General features: G+C 39.9%; 1 protein-coding gene across 1 annotated transcript in view; it reads left to right on the top strand.

Moving 5' to 3' along the window:
- ADCY2 (adenylate cyclase 2) overlaps positions 1-18,029 on the top strand; it is a 426,522-nt gene that overhangs the window by 304,304 nt on the left and 104,189 nt on the right. The window contains exons 8-12 of the mRNA XM_007961181.3: positions 4,288-4,446; positions 5,282-5,414; positions 6,806-6,982; positions 10,519-10,562; positions 14,785-14,865. Of these exons, the coding sequence (XP_007959372.3) occupies positions 4,288-4,446; positions 5,282-5,414; positions 6,806-6,982; positions 10,519-10,562; positions 14,785-14,865 (594 nt within the window). The remainder of the gene's footprint in view (positions 1-4,287; positions 4,447-5,281; positions 5,415-6,805; positions 6,983-10,518; positions 10,563-14,784; positions 14,866-18,029) is intronic.

Raw genomic sequence — 18,029 nt, 5'->3', positions numbered from 1 at the left:
TTGGAATTACAAGCTTGATGTTCTCATTCTGTATCTCACGATTAAAGTAGAAAGGGCTTTATGTGAGAACACATCAAGTCCTGTTGTCACTGTGTTGGTCATATGCTGAAGCAACTAAAATATTAACAGGTGACTTCCCCAGCCCAGTCCTGGGAATAATGCCCCCACCCCACGCCACCTCCCCACCGCACCCACCACATACACACACACACATGCACGCACACAGCCTCAGCCAATGAAATGGAGAGACCCGCATGTTCCATATTCACTAGCTCTGTAGCAAACTCCTGCATGCTTCTGTCGGACGGATCAGAAATGGGAGGGAAATGAAGTCGATGGGAGAGTTGAGATGGAAAGAGTAGTTAGTGTGAACTCAGTTTCCTATACAAAATGCGTAGTGTCAGAAATAGCCATAATTGCTTCTTCCCATAAGTAATCATATGTACTCTCTGATACATGAAAAATCGCTTTTAGCGTTTTTTTCAAAGCTAAGTAACTACTTATAATTCTATGGACCTAGATATAAGTGAATCCAATCAGTGGAACTATTGGATTTAAAAAAAACATTAATTTTTTTTCAAATTTGTAGCCTGCCACTGGTGACAACCACATAAGGTGAAATGAGTAATATTGGAGGGAAGTATTAAGTATTTTTTTAAATTTTCTTTTCAAGTAGTTGTGGAAAAGAGTCTTATGAAGAGCAAAATTATGTGCATCAATAACACACTGGATTAAAGAATCCACCCATTTACTAAAGCCTTGTTTCTGCTTTTGAATGAACTGTTTCCAATTCCATAATGTTTAAGTTATTTACAATGTCTTGAAGATCTTTTAGAAGGAAGAATCCTTACATTACATGCACTGGCATGTCACCAGTTCATTAGAAATACTATTACATTTTTTACTGTGATAAAATATGTATACCATAAATCTTACCCTTTGAATCATTTTTATGTATATATAAAAATGTACGACGAGACATAAAAATGTACAGTTGTGCAGTGATGTTGAGTAAATTCAAAGTGTTGTGTAACCATCACCACTGTCAACTTCCAGAGCCTTTTCATCACCCCAGACAGAAACTCCGTACCCATTAAACAGTCACTCCCAATTACCCCTTTCCCAGCTCCTGGCCATCCCTATTCTGCTTTCTGTCTCTATGATTTTTACTATTCTGGATATTTCATGTAAATGGAATCATATAATATCTTTCCTTCTGTGTTTGGCTTCTGTCACTTGGCCTAGTGTTGTTAAGGTTCATTTCTGTGGTGTCATGTGTCAGCACCTTTTGATGCTTTGGATGACAGCATAATATTCCCCTGTAGGTATATACCACATTTTATCTATTTTTTGGTCATTGATGCATCAGTAATACCTTACGTCTGCAGAATCTCAGTAATGTCAACAGGTTTGAGGGACCTCTCCCAATTCTTGCTAATCCCTCAACTGAATCCTCAAGTCAGGCAATGGCTTTGTGTCCCTATTACCTGCCACTTGAGGAACAAGGAATTCCACATTATTCCTCTGTTTGCTTCATGTATTATAGACAAGGTGATCAATAATATGGTTATTTTGGACTGGGCGTGGTGGCTCATGCCTGTAATCCCAGCACTTTGGGAGGCTGAGGTGGACCGATCACCTGAGGTCAGGAGCTTGAGACCAGCCTGGCCAACGTAGTGAAACCCTATTTCTACAAAAATATAAAAATTAGCCATGCTTGGTGGCACACACCTGTAATGTTAGCTACTCAGGAGGCTAAAGTAGGAGAATCACTTGAACCTAGGAGATGGAGGTTGCAGTGAGCTGAGATCACACCACTGTCCACTGCACTCCAGCCTGGGCGACAGAGCAAGATTCTGTCTTAAAAAAAAAAAAAAAAAAGTGTATTTTGTTACAGCCCTATGAAAGCGCAGCAACAGAGAGGGCATCTCAGCAAGTTCCAGGAATTGTTTGTCCACTTTCATCCTCTCTCCTATGTAAGGACGCGTATGTCCATTCCCATTCATTGAGCCATGAGGTGGGATGGGTACCAGACAGGAACTGTCATTTTTTAAGCTAGTGAGGGGAATGTGCACAGCGGGCACTTGGGTTTTTGCCAGATGGTCTCAGTGTCATAGGAACCAGCAGCATGAGTCCCAGACGGCTGCCCGCTCTTCCCTCTGTGTTCACACCTCCACACTTAGCAGCACCTCACTCCCTGCGAGCCCAGGCACTGCTACAAAGGCACTTCAGCTGCAATTCTGGAACATCTCCAATGCTTAGAAACATTTCTTTTTTCTGTCATGAACATGTAAATTATTTTTAATCAAGTAATATTGAGGACCTTGATTTTGTAAGGGATTAAGCCTTCTCTTAAACTGTACTGTTTGCCTACTACTGTTGCAAGCTTTAAGCAATGACTTCAACATTGTTCTAGAGCTCGTAAGTTGAATACACATGCAACAAAACATGTGGCGAGTTGATCCGTTTGAACCCATGGTCAACTCATTTTTAAAAAAAAACAACATGGAGACGGTTTTAATGTTTTAACCAGTCAGCTCATTAAGGAGTTCAGCTCTGTCAAATGGACAATCTGAGACTCCTTTTTCCTCCGTTTTGATCCTTCCTTGGCTCTCTGCTGACCTATTTTGGTAAACAGAAATGCCACGTGGTTGGAAATGTCCTCTCAACAACATAAAATGTTAAGAACAATTATGGGTCCTTTAACAAATTTTTCAGGATCATCATTGCTCAAAGACAGAAGCACAGTACATTTTTCAAAAATGACCTTGGTCCATTATTAATCTTGTATGAAGTGGTTGCACTGGGCCTTGAACCCTTTGAGAGGTAAACAATCCACTTGGAGGACATTGTGTCCACCCACACTGAATTTCTGCTGAGGGCAGAGATGGAGACAGACAGGAAGTGCTAATTGCCCTCAGGGCAGTTAGAGGACAGAGGCAGCAGGGCTGCCTAGACCGACCTAGAGGGGAGAGAACAGAAAGCCTTTCTGAATGGCGCTGTGCCTGAGCCCGGAAGAACAATGCCAGCTGACCACATGACACCAAAGGGAGGGTTGGGAGCATGGAGAGCAGGAAGAGGAGTCATTATAAGCAAAGTCTGGAGGTGAGGACGCCCTGGTGCTCACACAACCGAAGCCTGCAGATGCAGGGCAAAGGCGTGGGGGTGGGTCTCCTTGTCCTGTTGATGCTCTGGCTCGTTTTGTGGGGCAGGAAGGAAAGGTCTGGATGACTTGCATAGAGCCAAATGGGTAGCTGGGTTTTTTTTGCAAAAACAAGAAACGAAGACAGTGAGGGAAGAAAAGGAAAGGAAACAGGAAGGAAAATATCTTTCTGTATTCTTTTTTCAGAATGCGATTTATTTTTACATCGTGGGTCCATTTCGTTTGATCATTTTTAGCATGCTAAAATGGTATCATTATATCATTTAAGTATGACATACATGCCTATGCCATTTTGAGATGTCAATGATTCATTTCACTACGATTCACAAGTGGTAGTGTCTTTCTTTGATTGTGCTGCGATCGGCATCATTGCTTCCCTCCACATCGTCTCTTGGGGTAATTCTCGCGATGTAATTAGGAAAATCTTCCTGTATACTTCTTTTGCAATACTACTTTAATGTATTCAGCTAGCAAGAATAAATAAGCATGGCCAAGCATTTCTATTTTTTCTTCATTGAAGTTCATCATTTTTTCCCGTTAATGAGTTGGTGATAGGGTCCTAAAAAGTATTTTGTCTCTTTTTGTTAAAGAATATGCACAACTGAAAAGGCTTAATGTCATGATTATTCTGCTAAAAATTCTTATTTAAGCTAAAGTCATTATTAAGCTCACAAATGAGCTATATTGTTCTCTTATTAGCAGAAGATATTCGTTGGCGAGGTACATTGTGCTAAGCACTAAAATTGCAAACCCTGTTTAAGACTGTTTCTGACATTACAAGGCAATGTTACCTGATTCTAGTATGAAAATGCAGACATGTGCCAGCACATGGTAGTTGCTTGATACATATTCACTACAGAAGTAAAAGTTATAGCCAAAATGTTTTGTCATCACTATAGTCTGGCCTAATCTGGCTTTAATGGCAAGAACATTGGTCTAATCTGAAATGACTGGAAGGAAAAACCCTTCTTAGCTCAAAGGAGTGATCTCCTGCCTTAGGAAGGTTCATGGCCATTTCCAACAGTCTGAAAAATTCTGAATAATAAAATAGTGGGAAAATTGGCCAAGAGTTAAAGGAAACACTGGATGTTACTTGATCATGATCTCACTTCCCTTCTCTTTAGGAAAGTGAGGGATGCTACTGGAGTTGATATCAACATGCGTGTGGGCGTGCATTCTGGGAACGTCCTGTGCGGCGTGATTGGTCTGCAGAAGTGGCAGTATGATGTGTGGTCACATGACGTGACCTTGGCCAACCACATGGAAGCTGGAGGGGTCCCTGGGTAAGGCCAAGCATTGGATTTCTTTCTTCAAGCAGACAGCACTATTAGGAATGACAGATTATTGGCCTAATGACGGAGTGCTCAGTTTTTTATCACTTCTGTTGCCTCTGCTGGTATCATGTTACCCATGCCCAACAGCCTCTTATATTAAGCAGATAAAGATGAGTTCTCAAGTCCCTACACCATGACCCCTATTGTCCATAGTTCAAAGACTGTGAATATCAAGACAGTAAATTACAAACTTTTACTTATTTGCAAATGTATGAATAGAGACCTGATTTAAAGATGTTTTACAATACAGTCCAGATATGGCATCTGTCTAGAACTGTTGACCCTTAAAACCATTATATTAAAATAAGTGACTACAGCATCCTTCTCTGGGCAGAATAACATATTTCAGTCAAGAGAATCCTTATCAAGGGCTATAGTTTAGAGAAGCAGAAGAGAAAGCACTGAGAAAGAAAATCTACACTATTATACAGATTAGCATGTTTCTAAAATGCCCATGACATACATTTCAAAAGGTATTCTCCAAAAGATTCGAGATAATAAAGTTGTATTTGCTGTAATTCACCACACCCAACATGCAGGTTTCTGTGAGTGCAGAGAAGCTTCAAAACTAGTAGTGCACGACCTCCAAGAGCATCTTTCCAAAGCAGTGGTCAATAGAATGTAAAAGTTTATATTAAAGTTAATTGCAGTCAGTGCTCCCAAGAATATGTAGACTTTCCTTCATTTGGTGGATAAATTATTTCAGAAATCTTGAGCAAATAGAACAACTTTCTTCACACTTATCCTTTTGTGTCTTGACTGTGATTTTAAAATGCAATTTCAGACGTGTTCACATTTCTTCCGTTACCCTGGAGCACTTGAATGGCGCTTATAAAGTGGAGGAGGGAGATGGTGACATTAGGGACCCATATTTAAAACAGCACCTGGTGAAAACCTACTTTGTAATCAACCCCAAGGTCAGTACCGTTGTAAAGAGTCTATGATGAAAAGGGAGGAGGAGCAAATTATAGATATTCATAAGTGTTTTTAGTCAATATCCAATATAAGTTTTTGCTACTCTTTGTCCCCAAAATGATTTTCAATACATAGGGTGGTTTAATTATGGAAGCTGTTTTGTAATCATGAATTCAGATACTTATTAAATGGGCAGTTGAAATGCATTGCTTGTCCGCAGAATGAGGGTGTCGATGCAGGTTGCTGGTTCAGGCTGTCATGTGTGTTAGTCGGTGGATAACACACCTTGGTGGATGCTGCATCTGAAAGCCTCTCAGTGGGCACAGCTGTTGACACCTGTCAGTTGGGAAATTAAATAAAGAGAAAATAATTTACTTAGGGCTTTAGAAGATGAAAATCTAATTAAGTAAAATAGGATAAACATATACAAAAAAAGAAGAGAAGAAATATTTGAAAGATTAACACATAAATATTACATAGACATGCTTGGGAGATATCTGTATGCACAAGCATATTTACCTTCCGTAACATAAAAACATCTACTGCCTGGAAGATGACCCACCCCATACAAACAGTGAGAAACTCTCTCCTATTTCATTCACACCACATTTAGGCCAGATCAAGGGGCTTAGAGTTCTCATTTCTTTTAACCCTTCTCAGATTCCTGCCAAATGGGTATTATCACTATTTACAGATTGAGAATCTGAAGCTTTCGGGGTTATGTAACTCTTCCCAAATTTCACAGCTGGTAAATGGTGCAAATATCAGCAAGAAAGACCTCTGAAACATGAAAACCAATATCATAAAATCAACAAGACCAACTTTCTGGACATTTACTTATGGTAGCATCTGGGAAGCCCCAGTTTCACCTTTGAAGACAAACTTTCAACTAGCTTGATGATCGATCAGGAGATAGATGTGTGGCAAGCAGCAGGGACTGGGAGATGATGGCGGGGGTGGCGCTCAAAAAAATACATGTACAAAGAACATTATGCTCAGGTAAAGAACACCAAAACACGATGTTTGGGGCTACTTAGCATTAGAAACAGCTACAGCTATCACTTTAGAAAAACACAACCATCAAGGAAAAGCTAAACAGATCAGCACATTCTGTTTTAAGAATTTACTTAATAAAAAATGTCCATTAACATATTATTTTTTTCTAAGTCTCAATTACATGTATGTTTTGCTAGCTGAAAAAAAGAAAAAAAAAAATCCCTCAACTCAAATAGTGTGTTCCCCAGTAACACTGAGGGAATAAGGACAGAAAGCACGGAGGGTGAATGGAGGTCTGTCGGGAGGAATATGACCCTGGTCCAATGAGGTTGATGCCAAAAGGATCATGTGTGGCCCTGTGCTGGGCCGGGTGTGATGCTTTGTTTCTCACCCCAAGGGAGAACGACGGAGCCCCCAGCATCTCTTCAGACCTCGCCACACCCTCGACGGAGCCAAAATGAGGGCCTCGGTCCGCATGACCCGGTACTTGGAGTCCTGGGGGGCGGCCAAGCCCTTTGCACACCTACATCACAGGGACAGCATGACCACAGAGAACGGCAAGATCAGCACCACGGTATGCCCTCCCCTGCCTCCAATGCCTGAGCACTGGGGGCAAGCTAACTTCCCAAAACCAAAGGCTGGGTATCTCCTGCCAAAATAACTCCTATCTGCAAGAAACAAACTTACCACCTTCTCCTTCTTAGATAGACCCTTATGAACAGCCATCAGGGTATGAGTGAGCTCCATGCTGACGTTGCTAAGGGTTCCACCCTAGCATGGTTTTTTTTGCATTATAGCTTCATAGACAGTGTTATTTACAACTGATAGTAGCAATTAAATACAACTATTTTTTAATTGAGGGGTTTTTAAAGAAAAACTTATATCATGAAGTAGAAAGCCTTGAGGTTCTTCATAAAAAGACAAAGGCATGATGCCCTTAGAGTTTGAGTAGTATCATCAAGCCCGTTTCTTCACCACACAAATGTCCAGGCTGTGTTGGCAGCAGTGGGCACTGCCTTGTTGTGGTTCCATGTTTTCCTCCAACTTCCAGCATATGAGAAAGCACTGAAGCTCCTTACACCAGGGACATCTGCGATAAGATGGTTGCAATGGAGATGGAAAATAGAAAGGCCCATAGGAGGAGAGAAAAGGAATACAACCAAGCACTTAGTATAATCCCCATAGTATTTTTAGATTTTAAAACTATCTGGGGGTAAAATTTCATGGATAATGCTACTAACTGTGCTAAGTTATGCAGTTAGTAGCATTATCGTAATGATAATGATAATGCAGCTACAACTGATGCAGTTACAATTTTTTAAAATATAATATTATGTAATTCTTATTGTCTGATGAGAACGAACATGCCAGTTGTCAGGTGAAAGTGGAGTTTTTCAGTCGCCCTGGGCCCCTACCCATCCCAAGGTCTCAAAGTGACACTCCCACACCCAACAGGCAGGGGCTCAGCATTCATGTTTTGGCTTAGTTGTATTTCTTCTCCCAACTTCTCTTCATCTTTTTTCAACTCAAAAGTAAATGTGACTATCAGACGGAAGACCATGACCCATCAGACAATCAGTAAGACTGCACAAGTCCTAGCATTTGCATTTTAATAGCCAAAGAGGGACCATAGATAGAAAAACAAATAAATGAACAAGATCACGTGAGGTGCTGATGAGGGTCATGGGAAAGATAAAATTGAGTGATGGCATCCAGAGTAAATGGAATGGCCACTGTGGTAGGTCAACTGAGGGAGTCTCAGAGGGAGAAATGAGTGAATGGGAAGAGGAGGTGGCAGAAGAACAAAGTCAGTGGCCCAAAGATGAAAGTGAGTGTGGTGTCCCCTGGAGACAGAGAGGAAGCTGCTATGGCTGGAGCATCATAAACAATGAGCAAAGGGAGGTCGTGGAGTGAGATGCACAATGGTAAAAGTTTATATGGCATTCTATGTGCAATTGGAAGTCATGGAGAATCTTAAGCAAGAGAGGGTCATGATATAATTTAGGCCTTGGAATAATGGAACAAGAGTGCAGGGGTCCCTGGTAAGAATGATATCCCCTTATGCTAAGAGTTTAGCACCACTGCTAAATGAGAAGCAAATTCAGGGGCTAATATGAAAGTAGAGCCAACAAGACTTGGTGATGGATTGGATATGCGTGAACATTAGGAACAGAGATGAATCCAGACTTTTTGGCCCCACAGCTGGAACAATGATGATGCCATTAATTGAGATGACAAATACAAGGGGAAAACCGGGTTATTTAAGATGGAAATTTAAGACTTTTCTGCTGGACATCTTCTAATCCATAGTTAAGTGCAGCGAGGATGTAGTTGGTTGGATCTGCAAGTCTAGAACTCACAGGACAGGTCCAAGATGGAGGCATGAATGTGAACATCATCAGGTTGTAGATGATATTTGAAGCCATGGGACTGGATAAAATCATCAAAAAGAGAACAATCCAAGGAGGAAGGCCTGGGACAGCTGGGGCCTTCCAGCATTTAGATATGTTAGAGAAACAGCATCCTAGGACTCCACTGTCCAACCAGTGAAAGCCTGTGTTTCTGTCACTCATGAAAAACAATGATTTGGATAAGTTAGCTTCAGTCTTGCTAGTTAGTGCTATGTTGGATAACTACATTTCCCATCAGGATTTATTGTACACCAACAATTCGTTGGTTGGTTGGTTGGTTTTTAAGGAATAAGAATCATATATAAATACCTGGATATGATTTCCCATGCTGTTTTTCATGTGTTCTTGTGGGGAAAAGGCTTATTTTCCCAGGTATATTGTTGTTGTTGTTGTTGTTTATTTCTTGTCAGCCTTTATTGTCTTAAGACTTAAGAGTGACTGTCTCTTTTATTATCTGAGCGTAGGACCCAGGAATGGTTTCAATCTGACTTTAATCTGGTGTTATGTGTTGATGAAGATGCCTTCTTCAAGATACAGCTACAACTGTTGAGTGTCTCAACTTCAGAAAGTTGTTTATAAAAATTAAAGGACCTCTTCAACGAACTCCATTTTCTTAACCATCTGGTCCCACCTGTTGCAGGTTCAAAGCCTGTTGGATTGCCTTAGCAGCAGTCTAGCATATTTTAAGAAAGTCCCAAGTTTTTGGTGATGCATTAAGCCCAAACCACTTTGACTTAACTATGTGTCTCACTCACTTTCAGAAAGACCCTATTGGAGTTTTCACTTATAAATCCCAGGGTCAAACAATTGACATTGCCGAAAGTGATTCCTTTATCTAATCCCCTATGCAGAACTCCATTCACTCTGGATTCAATATTAATAGAGCTCTTGAATAATACATTACTTTACTGTATGGAATGAAACTTGGAGCTCAATTACTTTTTGAAAAACGTCTTTCCTTTCTGTAGGCTAAATCCATATCCTAATATAACCTTGGAAATCAAAGCAGCAAACCAAAGTTCCTTTGGAGCAGTTTTGTTCCAACTTTTAGTTTCATTCCTACTATAAATGTGTAAAGGTGATCTTTCCTTGAAAGCCTATTATTGAATATTTGGCAATGGCTTTTCCACTGATAAATTCTGACTATTTCTCTTCCACTTCTCTTTTGGGAACTACCAGCACCCCTTTGCTGATTTATTCTTTTTGTCCGATGGTTTGTGATTTCACATACTTAATCAATGGTACTGTTTCTTAACACCCCAGTTCAGTGATGAGGATGACTACAGATTTTGTGGTTATATTTTTATTCTTTCTACAGCATTTTCAAATATCTGTCTGATACCAAAGTCCATTTTCACATGGTTATAGGTTACTGATGGTAACTCTGATATCAGTCCCCGGCAGGCCGCTGTTTGAAATCAGATCTGATAACAGCAGGCTATAAATCTTAAAACTCTAGACAATAATCCTGATGCTTCTAGCATCCAGAGTTTAGAGATTACACCAACATTCCAAAGATAAACTGAGTTTACACCTTGATTTAGGATTAAGCTCTTTTTCTCCACATGAGTAATTAATTATTTGTTAGCTAAATGTTACTGTCCATGATGAAAGAGGAAATATGTTTCACCTCGTTATCATTGCAACATTCTTCTTGAAACAAGTTTTTGACAATTAATAACCTTTTTTCTCAATATAGGATGTACCCATGGGTCAGCATAATTTTCAAAATCGCACCTTAAGGTATGGTATCTCTTTGACTATCTGATTTTTTAAAGCTTATTGCTCTTTATTCATTTCTGAGAGTAATTATCATCAATTATGGTCATTTCAAAGGCTACTTCTGAAAGAGCAGCTCCCCACGAAAAGCCCTATTAAATTGCTTTCAGCTTCTAAAAATAGAATCATTGGGGTCTTAATGTTAGAATTGAGAGAGGGAGAAGGAAAACACCACCTGGTACTCATTTTAGAATGTTAAACTGTTTTCCTAAAGTGACTCTTGTTAATATTAATGTGTGGTAAAAAATAATAATCATAATGAATTGTCTTAAAATGGGTATGTTGCTTAAAATTGCATTTTTCTGCCTGTAATCCCAGCACTTTGGGAGGCCAAGGCGGGTGGATCACTTGAGATCAGGAGTTTGAGACCAGCCTGGCCAACATAGCAAAACCATGTCTCTACTAAAAATGCAAAAAATTAGCCAAGTGTGGTGACATATGCCTGTAATCCCAGCTACTCGGGAGGCTGAGGCATGAGAATCGCTTGAACACGGGATGTGGAGGTTACAGTGAGCCGAGATCAGGCCACTGCACTCTAGCCTGGTCGACAGAGTGACACTGTCTCAAAAAGAAAAAAATTACACTTTTCTGTTGAATTCTAAAGGTAAAAGTAAGATAAATCCAGTCTGTCTATAGTGAAAAAAAAGGGTTACCCATTCTGCTCAAAAAAAGAGAAAAGCTTCCCACAAATGTCTCCACGCGCCCTGTTGCAGCCACTGTAAAATCCCATGCACTAACTCCTTTTATCCCCATGTTCCTCTATCTTTCGGGCTCAGAGTTTCACTTTACTATTGGTTTGGGAGTTAATCAAATCAATATTAGGACATTCAGGTAACCAGTGTAAGATGTAGTTCCAAATGCTAAGCCAGACTTTCTTTCTCCCCGGAGAGGTCAGTTTATTGGAGCTATTGATAGTTTTACAGAAACTAAGGGAAAATATGAGATCTGACCTGTTTTCTATAGGAAAAGAATTGTATCCAAGTAAAAATGAAACATAGGTTGTAACCTGCTGATACAAGGCAACAGGGCACATTAGCCCAGGATCCTTCTAAGTGACTGTTGAGATGAGCTCTACTTTGGACTTTGTGCAATATTTGACATTTTAACTTTGAGATATAACATTCACAGTCTTTATGTTATGAGGATAAGTTGGTTCTTGAGCTTTTGAAGCATTATATGTAAGTGGCATATGCTGTAATGAAGAGAACTTAAGCTAATTTGAGGCATATTGGAGAGCCGATAAGTCACCTGGAGACAACAGCATAGTGCCTCTGGTCAATAAGATGCTGGCACATCTATGAGCAACTGACCACAAAAATGTCAGGAACTTCCTTTCACTTTATATTCACAGTCTCTTCTGTTATCTGTTTCTCCCTCCCAGCAATCCTGCTTTAAGAGTCTGTTTATAGAACTTACAATGGGTAATGTGTCATGGAACCCCAGGATTACGTTAGGCAGTGTCACCCGGGATGAGTGCTGTGTGGAAGACAACGATAAGAAGCTGTCATTATTATTTGCGCTAGGCTATAGAAACTCTAATTTGGTCTCTGCAGCATTACTGCAAGGCAGAATCTGTTGCTTTTATCATTTTAGAAGGGAAGAAACTGAGGCACAGAGGGATAGGAGGATGCCAGAGTTATATGGCTGGTGGAGATGAAGCCAGTATTTGTGCCCGGGCTCTGTGACTCCAGAGCACATGTTCCTAACTGCTCTTGCCTGCTTTACTAAAGGCCTCTTCCACATTTATCCCATTTGTCTCTGTAGTCGTTGATCTTTGGTGGCCTCAAAGCCTCCTGGAGAAAATCCCAGTTCTGAGTCAGACTTATCCAGGCTGCCCGGACACTTCCGGCCTTTGTAACGTGGACTGCCTCATGATACCTGTCTGAGCCTCCAGTCTGTCCCATGCACTCCTGTCACATGTCCCTTCCCGTGCCTACTTAGACCTAACAGCCCAGGCAAGGGTCTGGGGAAGGAGCCAGGGAGACAGAGTGGAGATGCGCTGGACACAGGGGTTGGGGTCCTAGAGCAGTGTGAAGGCCAGTGGTGGAGCCCAGGGGAAGGTGCCAGGATGGGAAGATGAGAGATGCTGGAAGTCAGCGGGAGAGAGTCCTGGAAGCAAATCAGGACTCCTGGTGGGGAGATCATCAGCCCCAGAGGACCTTATCATCTCCATGGCAGAGGTCACAAGACTGCAGAGATCAGAAAAGTGTCTGTATGTCAAGAATTATTGTCTGGATAATTAGCGAATTCAAATAATGCAGAAAGCATGCATTTATTGGCTACTTCGTGTGTCATATTTACAGCATTGAGCTCTCTACAGGCATCATCTAAGCAAATCCTAAAACAGGTTAACAAAGGCAATACCACTGTTAGCACTGGACAAATATCAAATAATTACATTTTCCTGTAAGCCTCAACATTCTTACACTGCTCCTTCTTAGACTTTGCAGAAGAGAAGGCCATCAAATTGAAGTCGAGAAACTCAAATCTAGATGTGGGACTGAGAAACGTTAAATGAAGGGTTTAAGGTCCTACAGGTCTCAGCTATAAACGAAAATATGCAAGCCATACTAGTTGCTTGGTAAAGGGTTCCTTGCTTTTTTTTTTTTTAAGGAAAATAAAAATTAATTTGCCTTCTTCAAACAACTTGGAATTTGATATACTAAAACCTCTTAATTCAGTTGGCTCAATATCTGTGGATGGATCACTTAATATCATTCATTTTATTTTTTTAACTAAGACTGCTCTCAGCCTGTTTGAAGAAGACAAGGCCTGAAGACACAAATCCACAAACATAGGATGATGGAATTGGAAAACTCATCCATTTCATTAATGATAATTCTGTGAGATTTAATTATAGATAAATGTGATTTTGCATATTTAATGCTATTCTTATCTATATGTAGAGGCAATTCTGAACTCAGAAAAGTGTGATTTTTATTCCAGATTTGATGGTCTATTCATTTGTAATCTAATCAACCATAACACACAGAATTCATGCCTCAACCAAGATACAGGCATAGCCCTGTTCAGGCTAGCAGGCTGTGCTTTTTTAATCTTTGCAGTGGATATTTAACTTCTAAGAATAGGTACTATTTTGGTTTCCTCCTGACATCATTCTCATGCAAATTGTCAAATTAACCTTGGAGGGCTCTTACTATTTGGCACAATTTATTCAGAAAATATCTTATATTATGGCTAAAGGTTATTTGCTTCTGAAACTAAGTGAGATGGTCTGCAAACAAAAGTGGAGCTTTCTGTGAATAGTGCTTTGAAAACTGAGGAGCATTTAACATACCTGAAATAAGACTGTAGTTCTGAAAATTTTTGAGAGTTGACCAAGGAAAACATGAAGAAGGAATGACTATTTTGTCAACCAAGCCACATTTTTACAGGGGAATTTCTAGAACCAATGTATTCTTTCATAAAATAAAGTTTATGAAGGCAGCAAGTCAAAAGCTAATACATCTCTTAGGAGAGAAAGTTACTTTATCTCAAACACCAACTATATGTCTTTTAGTGTTGCCTTGTAAATGCCTAGTAAATTTTACTGTGAGTGAATAAGGAAGCATCTTTACTATTCCAAAAACTTTAGTTATTCACTCAATCCAAAGAGTGGCTGGATGTTAATAGAGAAGGGCCTGCTCATACACTGTTGTTTCTTTTTCTACTTGATTGACAGAATTAAACAGAGCTTTTGACATCATTGAAAAATAGGCTTACCGACACAGAAAGACAAATTTGGCATGTTCTCACTCATATGTGGGAGCCAAAGAAGTTGATCTCATGGAGGTAGAGAGTAGAATGATAGATACCAGAGACTGGGAAAGGTGTGTGGGTGGGAGATGGGTGGGTAAAGAGAGATTGGTCAGTGGGCCCAAACTTTAGTTGGATAAAAGGAATAAGTTCTAATGTTTGATAGCAGAGTAGGGTGACTATAGTTAGCAACAATGTACTGTGTAATTCAAAGTAGTCAGAAGAGAGAATTTGAAATGTTCCCAACACATAGAAATGATACTCAAGATGATGGATTCGCCAAATACCCTGATTGATCATTGCACATGCATGCAACACAATATCATCTGTACCTCATAAGAATGTAAAATATTATGTGTCTCTAATAAATAGGCTTAATATGTATTTTACTAATAATATCCTTACCCGTAATATTTCATTTTTCATATAGAACCAAGTCACAAAAGAAAAGATTTGAAGAAGAATTGAATGAAAGGATGATTCAAGCAATTGATGGGATTAATGCACAAAAGTGAGTACTTTTTTCTCTTAAATTATCATTCATCTTCTATTATGTTCCAAATGAATTTTATCATAGTCTCTTCAATAGTTGCCGTGACAAAGCCAAGTTTCTGAGACCATTGATTCATTTCACTTCAGTTGTCCCTCAGAAAAGTTTTGTTAAAAGTATTTCTTTTATTTTTAAAAAAATATTTAATTCCTGCCTAGAAAATATTCCCCAGTCGATTGCTGATAAACAACCTGAGGTGTAATTGGAGAGAGGAAAATTACAGCACGATGTGTTCAGCAAGTAATAGTTGTAAAAGATAGATTCTATATGGGAAAATCTTCAAATGTTAGCATGTGATACGATCCATCCAAAATGCATCTCTTCTTATTACAAAATTAATGTTGAGATACCTGTGTTCTAAATCCTAGAAGAGAATTAGCATTGGTGAGCAATGAGAGGAAGACCGATTTTAGGGGACACAAAATGTCATTTAGCCTCTGAGGCCAAGAATTGCTGTTATGGTTTTAAATTGCTGTTATGGTCCAGAGTTGTGGGAGGGAAACGATTTAAAGAAAGTGATGGCCTTCTCAGCCTCGACAGAATGATGGCGCTCATCAACCTTCGTATTCTCCGTGGGTGTGTGTGTCATAACTGAACCCACGGAGAGCAGAAGGCACATGGCTCAGTATGGTGCCTGGCACACGTCAGACATTCCATTCCTTTTTGTTGAGTTGAACTGTAGTGAAAACATCAGGAGGTCCAAATGAAAAGCCTTTACGGAAAAGCTTCCATCCTTATGGAGACCTATTTAATTTTTATCATGAAAGCTGACTCTTGAAAAGTGTAAATGATTTTCACCTAGAGTTCTTTGTCTCTAAAATTAAGTTACAGGGTCTCAAATAGTGCATGGCTTTGCAAAATGCATGCCTGTTTTAGATTGTTCCTTGTAGGTATTTATTATAGAATATTTACAGGGCTTATGAGAGAATCGCATCAGTGTGTTATGTGTGTCTGTGGTGGGTGTGTGCCTTTGTGTGTGAGTGTGAGTGCATATTTTCTAAGCAATAAAGCATCTTGGTCAGGCAAGAGTTGCCATTCAGATGTGCTGGAATACTGAATTATCACCCGTCTAGATCCCCTTCCTGTGCCACAAGTAGGCAAAGCCTTCTTCCTGTCCCAGAGTGCCCAAGGCCCACCAGCAGCACCAGGGCCAATGCTCTGCTTTGCCTGGCGCTAGGGTCAGTGTGAAAAACAACCTCATCTCTGCCTGAAACCATCACACACTGAGAAATAAATAACTTCCTGCAATCTAACAGCAGCTAAAACCTAGGGAGGCACCTGATTTCATAAAACATAGGTAGAAGGATGCATTCATTCAAGCAGAGGAAATAGCAGCTGATACCGTGTGACTCACCAGAATAAGACACAAGATCAGAAGAAAGAGGGAATCTTGTTCTTTGAGAAAAGTTAGCTAATAATAATAATAATAACATTAATATTTTAAAAACTAATTCCTAAAGTCATCCTCAGCATGTGTTCACGCAGGTGAAAATCTACCTTTTTAAATTATTTTTGTACGCACCTTTTAGAACGTTCCTACCACACAAATCATCAGAGAGTGCCACCACTGGCATTGCTTTATTGTTGATAAGTTGCTTTTAAATTATGTGTTTGCTTTGTGTCATTTAGTATTCAAATACATGTTTAGTTAACACCTTATGTTTTAACGTGGTTTTATTCCAAAGTAATGCTTAGTGCTGATGTAACTGCTTATGTTGTAATTTTCCCAACATGTTTCAGAAATCAAATAGAGAAAAGTGTGCTGTACTCAAAAAATAAAAGGGAAATTTTTCAAATGGAAGCTCTTACGCATGTATTTTTAATTAACCTCAGTTACACTTTGTTATGCCTTACTCATTAACTCCTCTTGTTCTTTGATATGAAGTTCTTCTGATCTTTGGATTTTCACTTGAGGACTCAACTGGGGCTCTGGGCTTGATGTACCATTCAGTAGTTTCCTGCTATTGCCATAAAACAGTGATTTCTATGCAGATTTTTGCTTATTCATTCACTGATGTATTGAACACGCATTTGTTAAAAAGCTGACTGATGTCACCATCTGCTCAGCCTTTCCCCAGTGTGTGCCATGGTGGTGGGGAACTCTCTGGTGTCTTGTCTTAGAAAGACTCCAAAGACACTCATCCTGTCAGATCAGGACCGTACTTTTATGACCTCATTTAACCTTCATTTCATTCTTAGAGGCTCCATCTCGAAATATAGCCACACTGGGAGTCAGGGCTTCAAAGATGCACTTTGGTCGGGGGCACAAGCTCGCGGTGCATAACAATAAGAAAGGGGTCTTCTCATTTAGTATCTCCTTTGTGGCAAGGACTTGCATTCACATATTTCTGAATAATTCTGGGTGCAGGTGTGGGTATACCCATGCCCCTCTAGTCAGCATAGTATTCGGAATTTCCTTTATTTTCCTTAACCCCTTGACAAAAGAAAAAAAAAAAAAAACCTTAGTATAAATAAATAGAGAATCACTTATTGCGATAACTCAGGATGGGGTTGACTTTCTTCATGCCATAGACCACTGGGGTCTGGAAAAATGTCAGGAGGCCCTAAATCAAGCACACACACATTCCCTCTCTCTTCTCTCCTCTCCTCTCCCCTCCACTGCTCTTCTCTTTCTCTGTAGTTCCAATCCCCTGCAAGTAATAGTTGACCTAATTGGCACACACAAATCTATTCCCTTTCAAATATCCAAATCACATTTATAAATCTCTTTGTTTTCTACACATCAAAATATTCCCAAGTCCATTGCTGATAAATAATCTGAGGTGTCATTGGAGAGAGAAAAATTATAGCACGATGTGTTCAGCAAGTCACATTTGTAAAAGATAGATTCTAGATGGGAAAATCTTCACATTTTAGCATGTGATACGATCCATCCAAAATGCATCTGTTCTTATTACAAAATTGATGTTGAGATACCTGTGATCTAAATCCGTAGTGGGAGTGGAGGCCACCTCAGAAGATTCACAGAGGTGATTAAGTGTGTAGGAAGAATATGCGCTTCTTAATTCTGAAGACAGAGTGAGAATTAGGCCCATCCATCATTGCTGCAAGGGAGAAGCCACAGGCCAGACCCAGCGTGCTATGGCAAAAGGAGGCGAATGTGT

The sequence above is a fragment of the Chlorocebus sabaeus genome, chromosome 4, assembly GCF_047675955.1.
Source record: "Chlorocebus sabaeus isolate Y175 chromosome 4, mChlSab1.0.hap1, whole genome shotgun sequence".
NCBI classification, from domain to species: Eukaryota; Metazoa; Chordata; class Mammalia; order Primates; family Cercopithecidae; genus Chlorocebus; species Chlorocebus sabaeus.
Note: the sequence above shows the minus strand (reverse complement) of the source record. Positions and strands in the feature narration are given on the sequence as shown.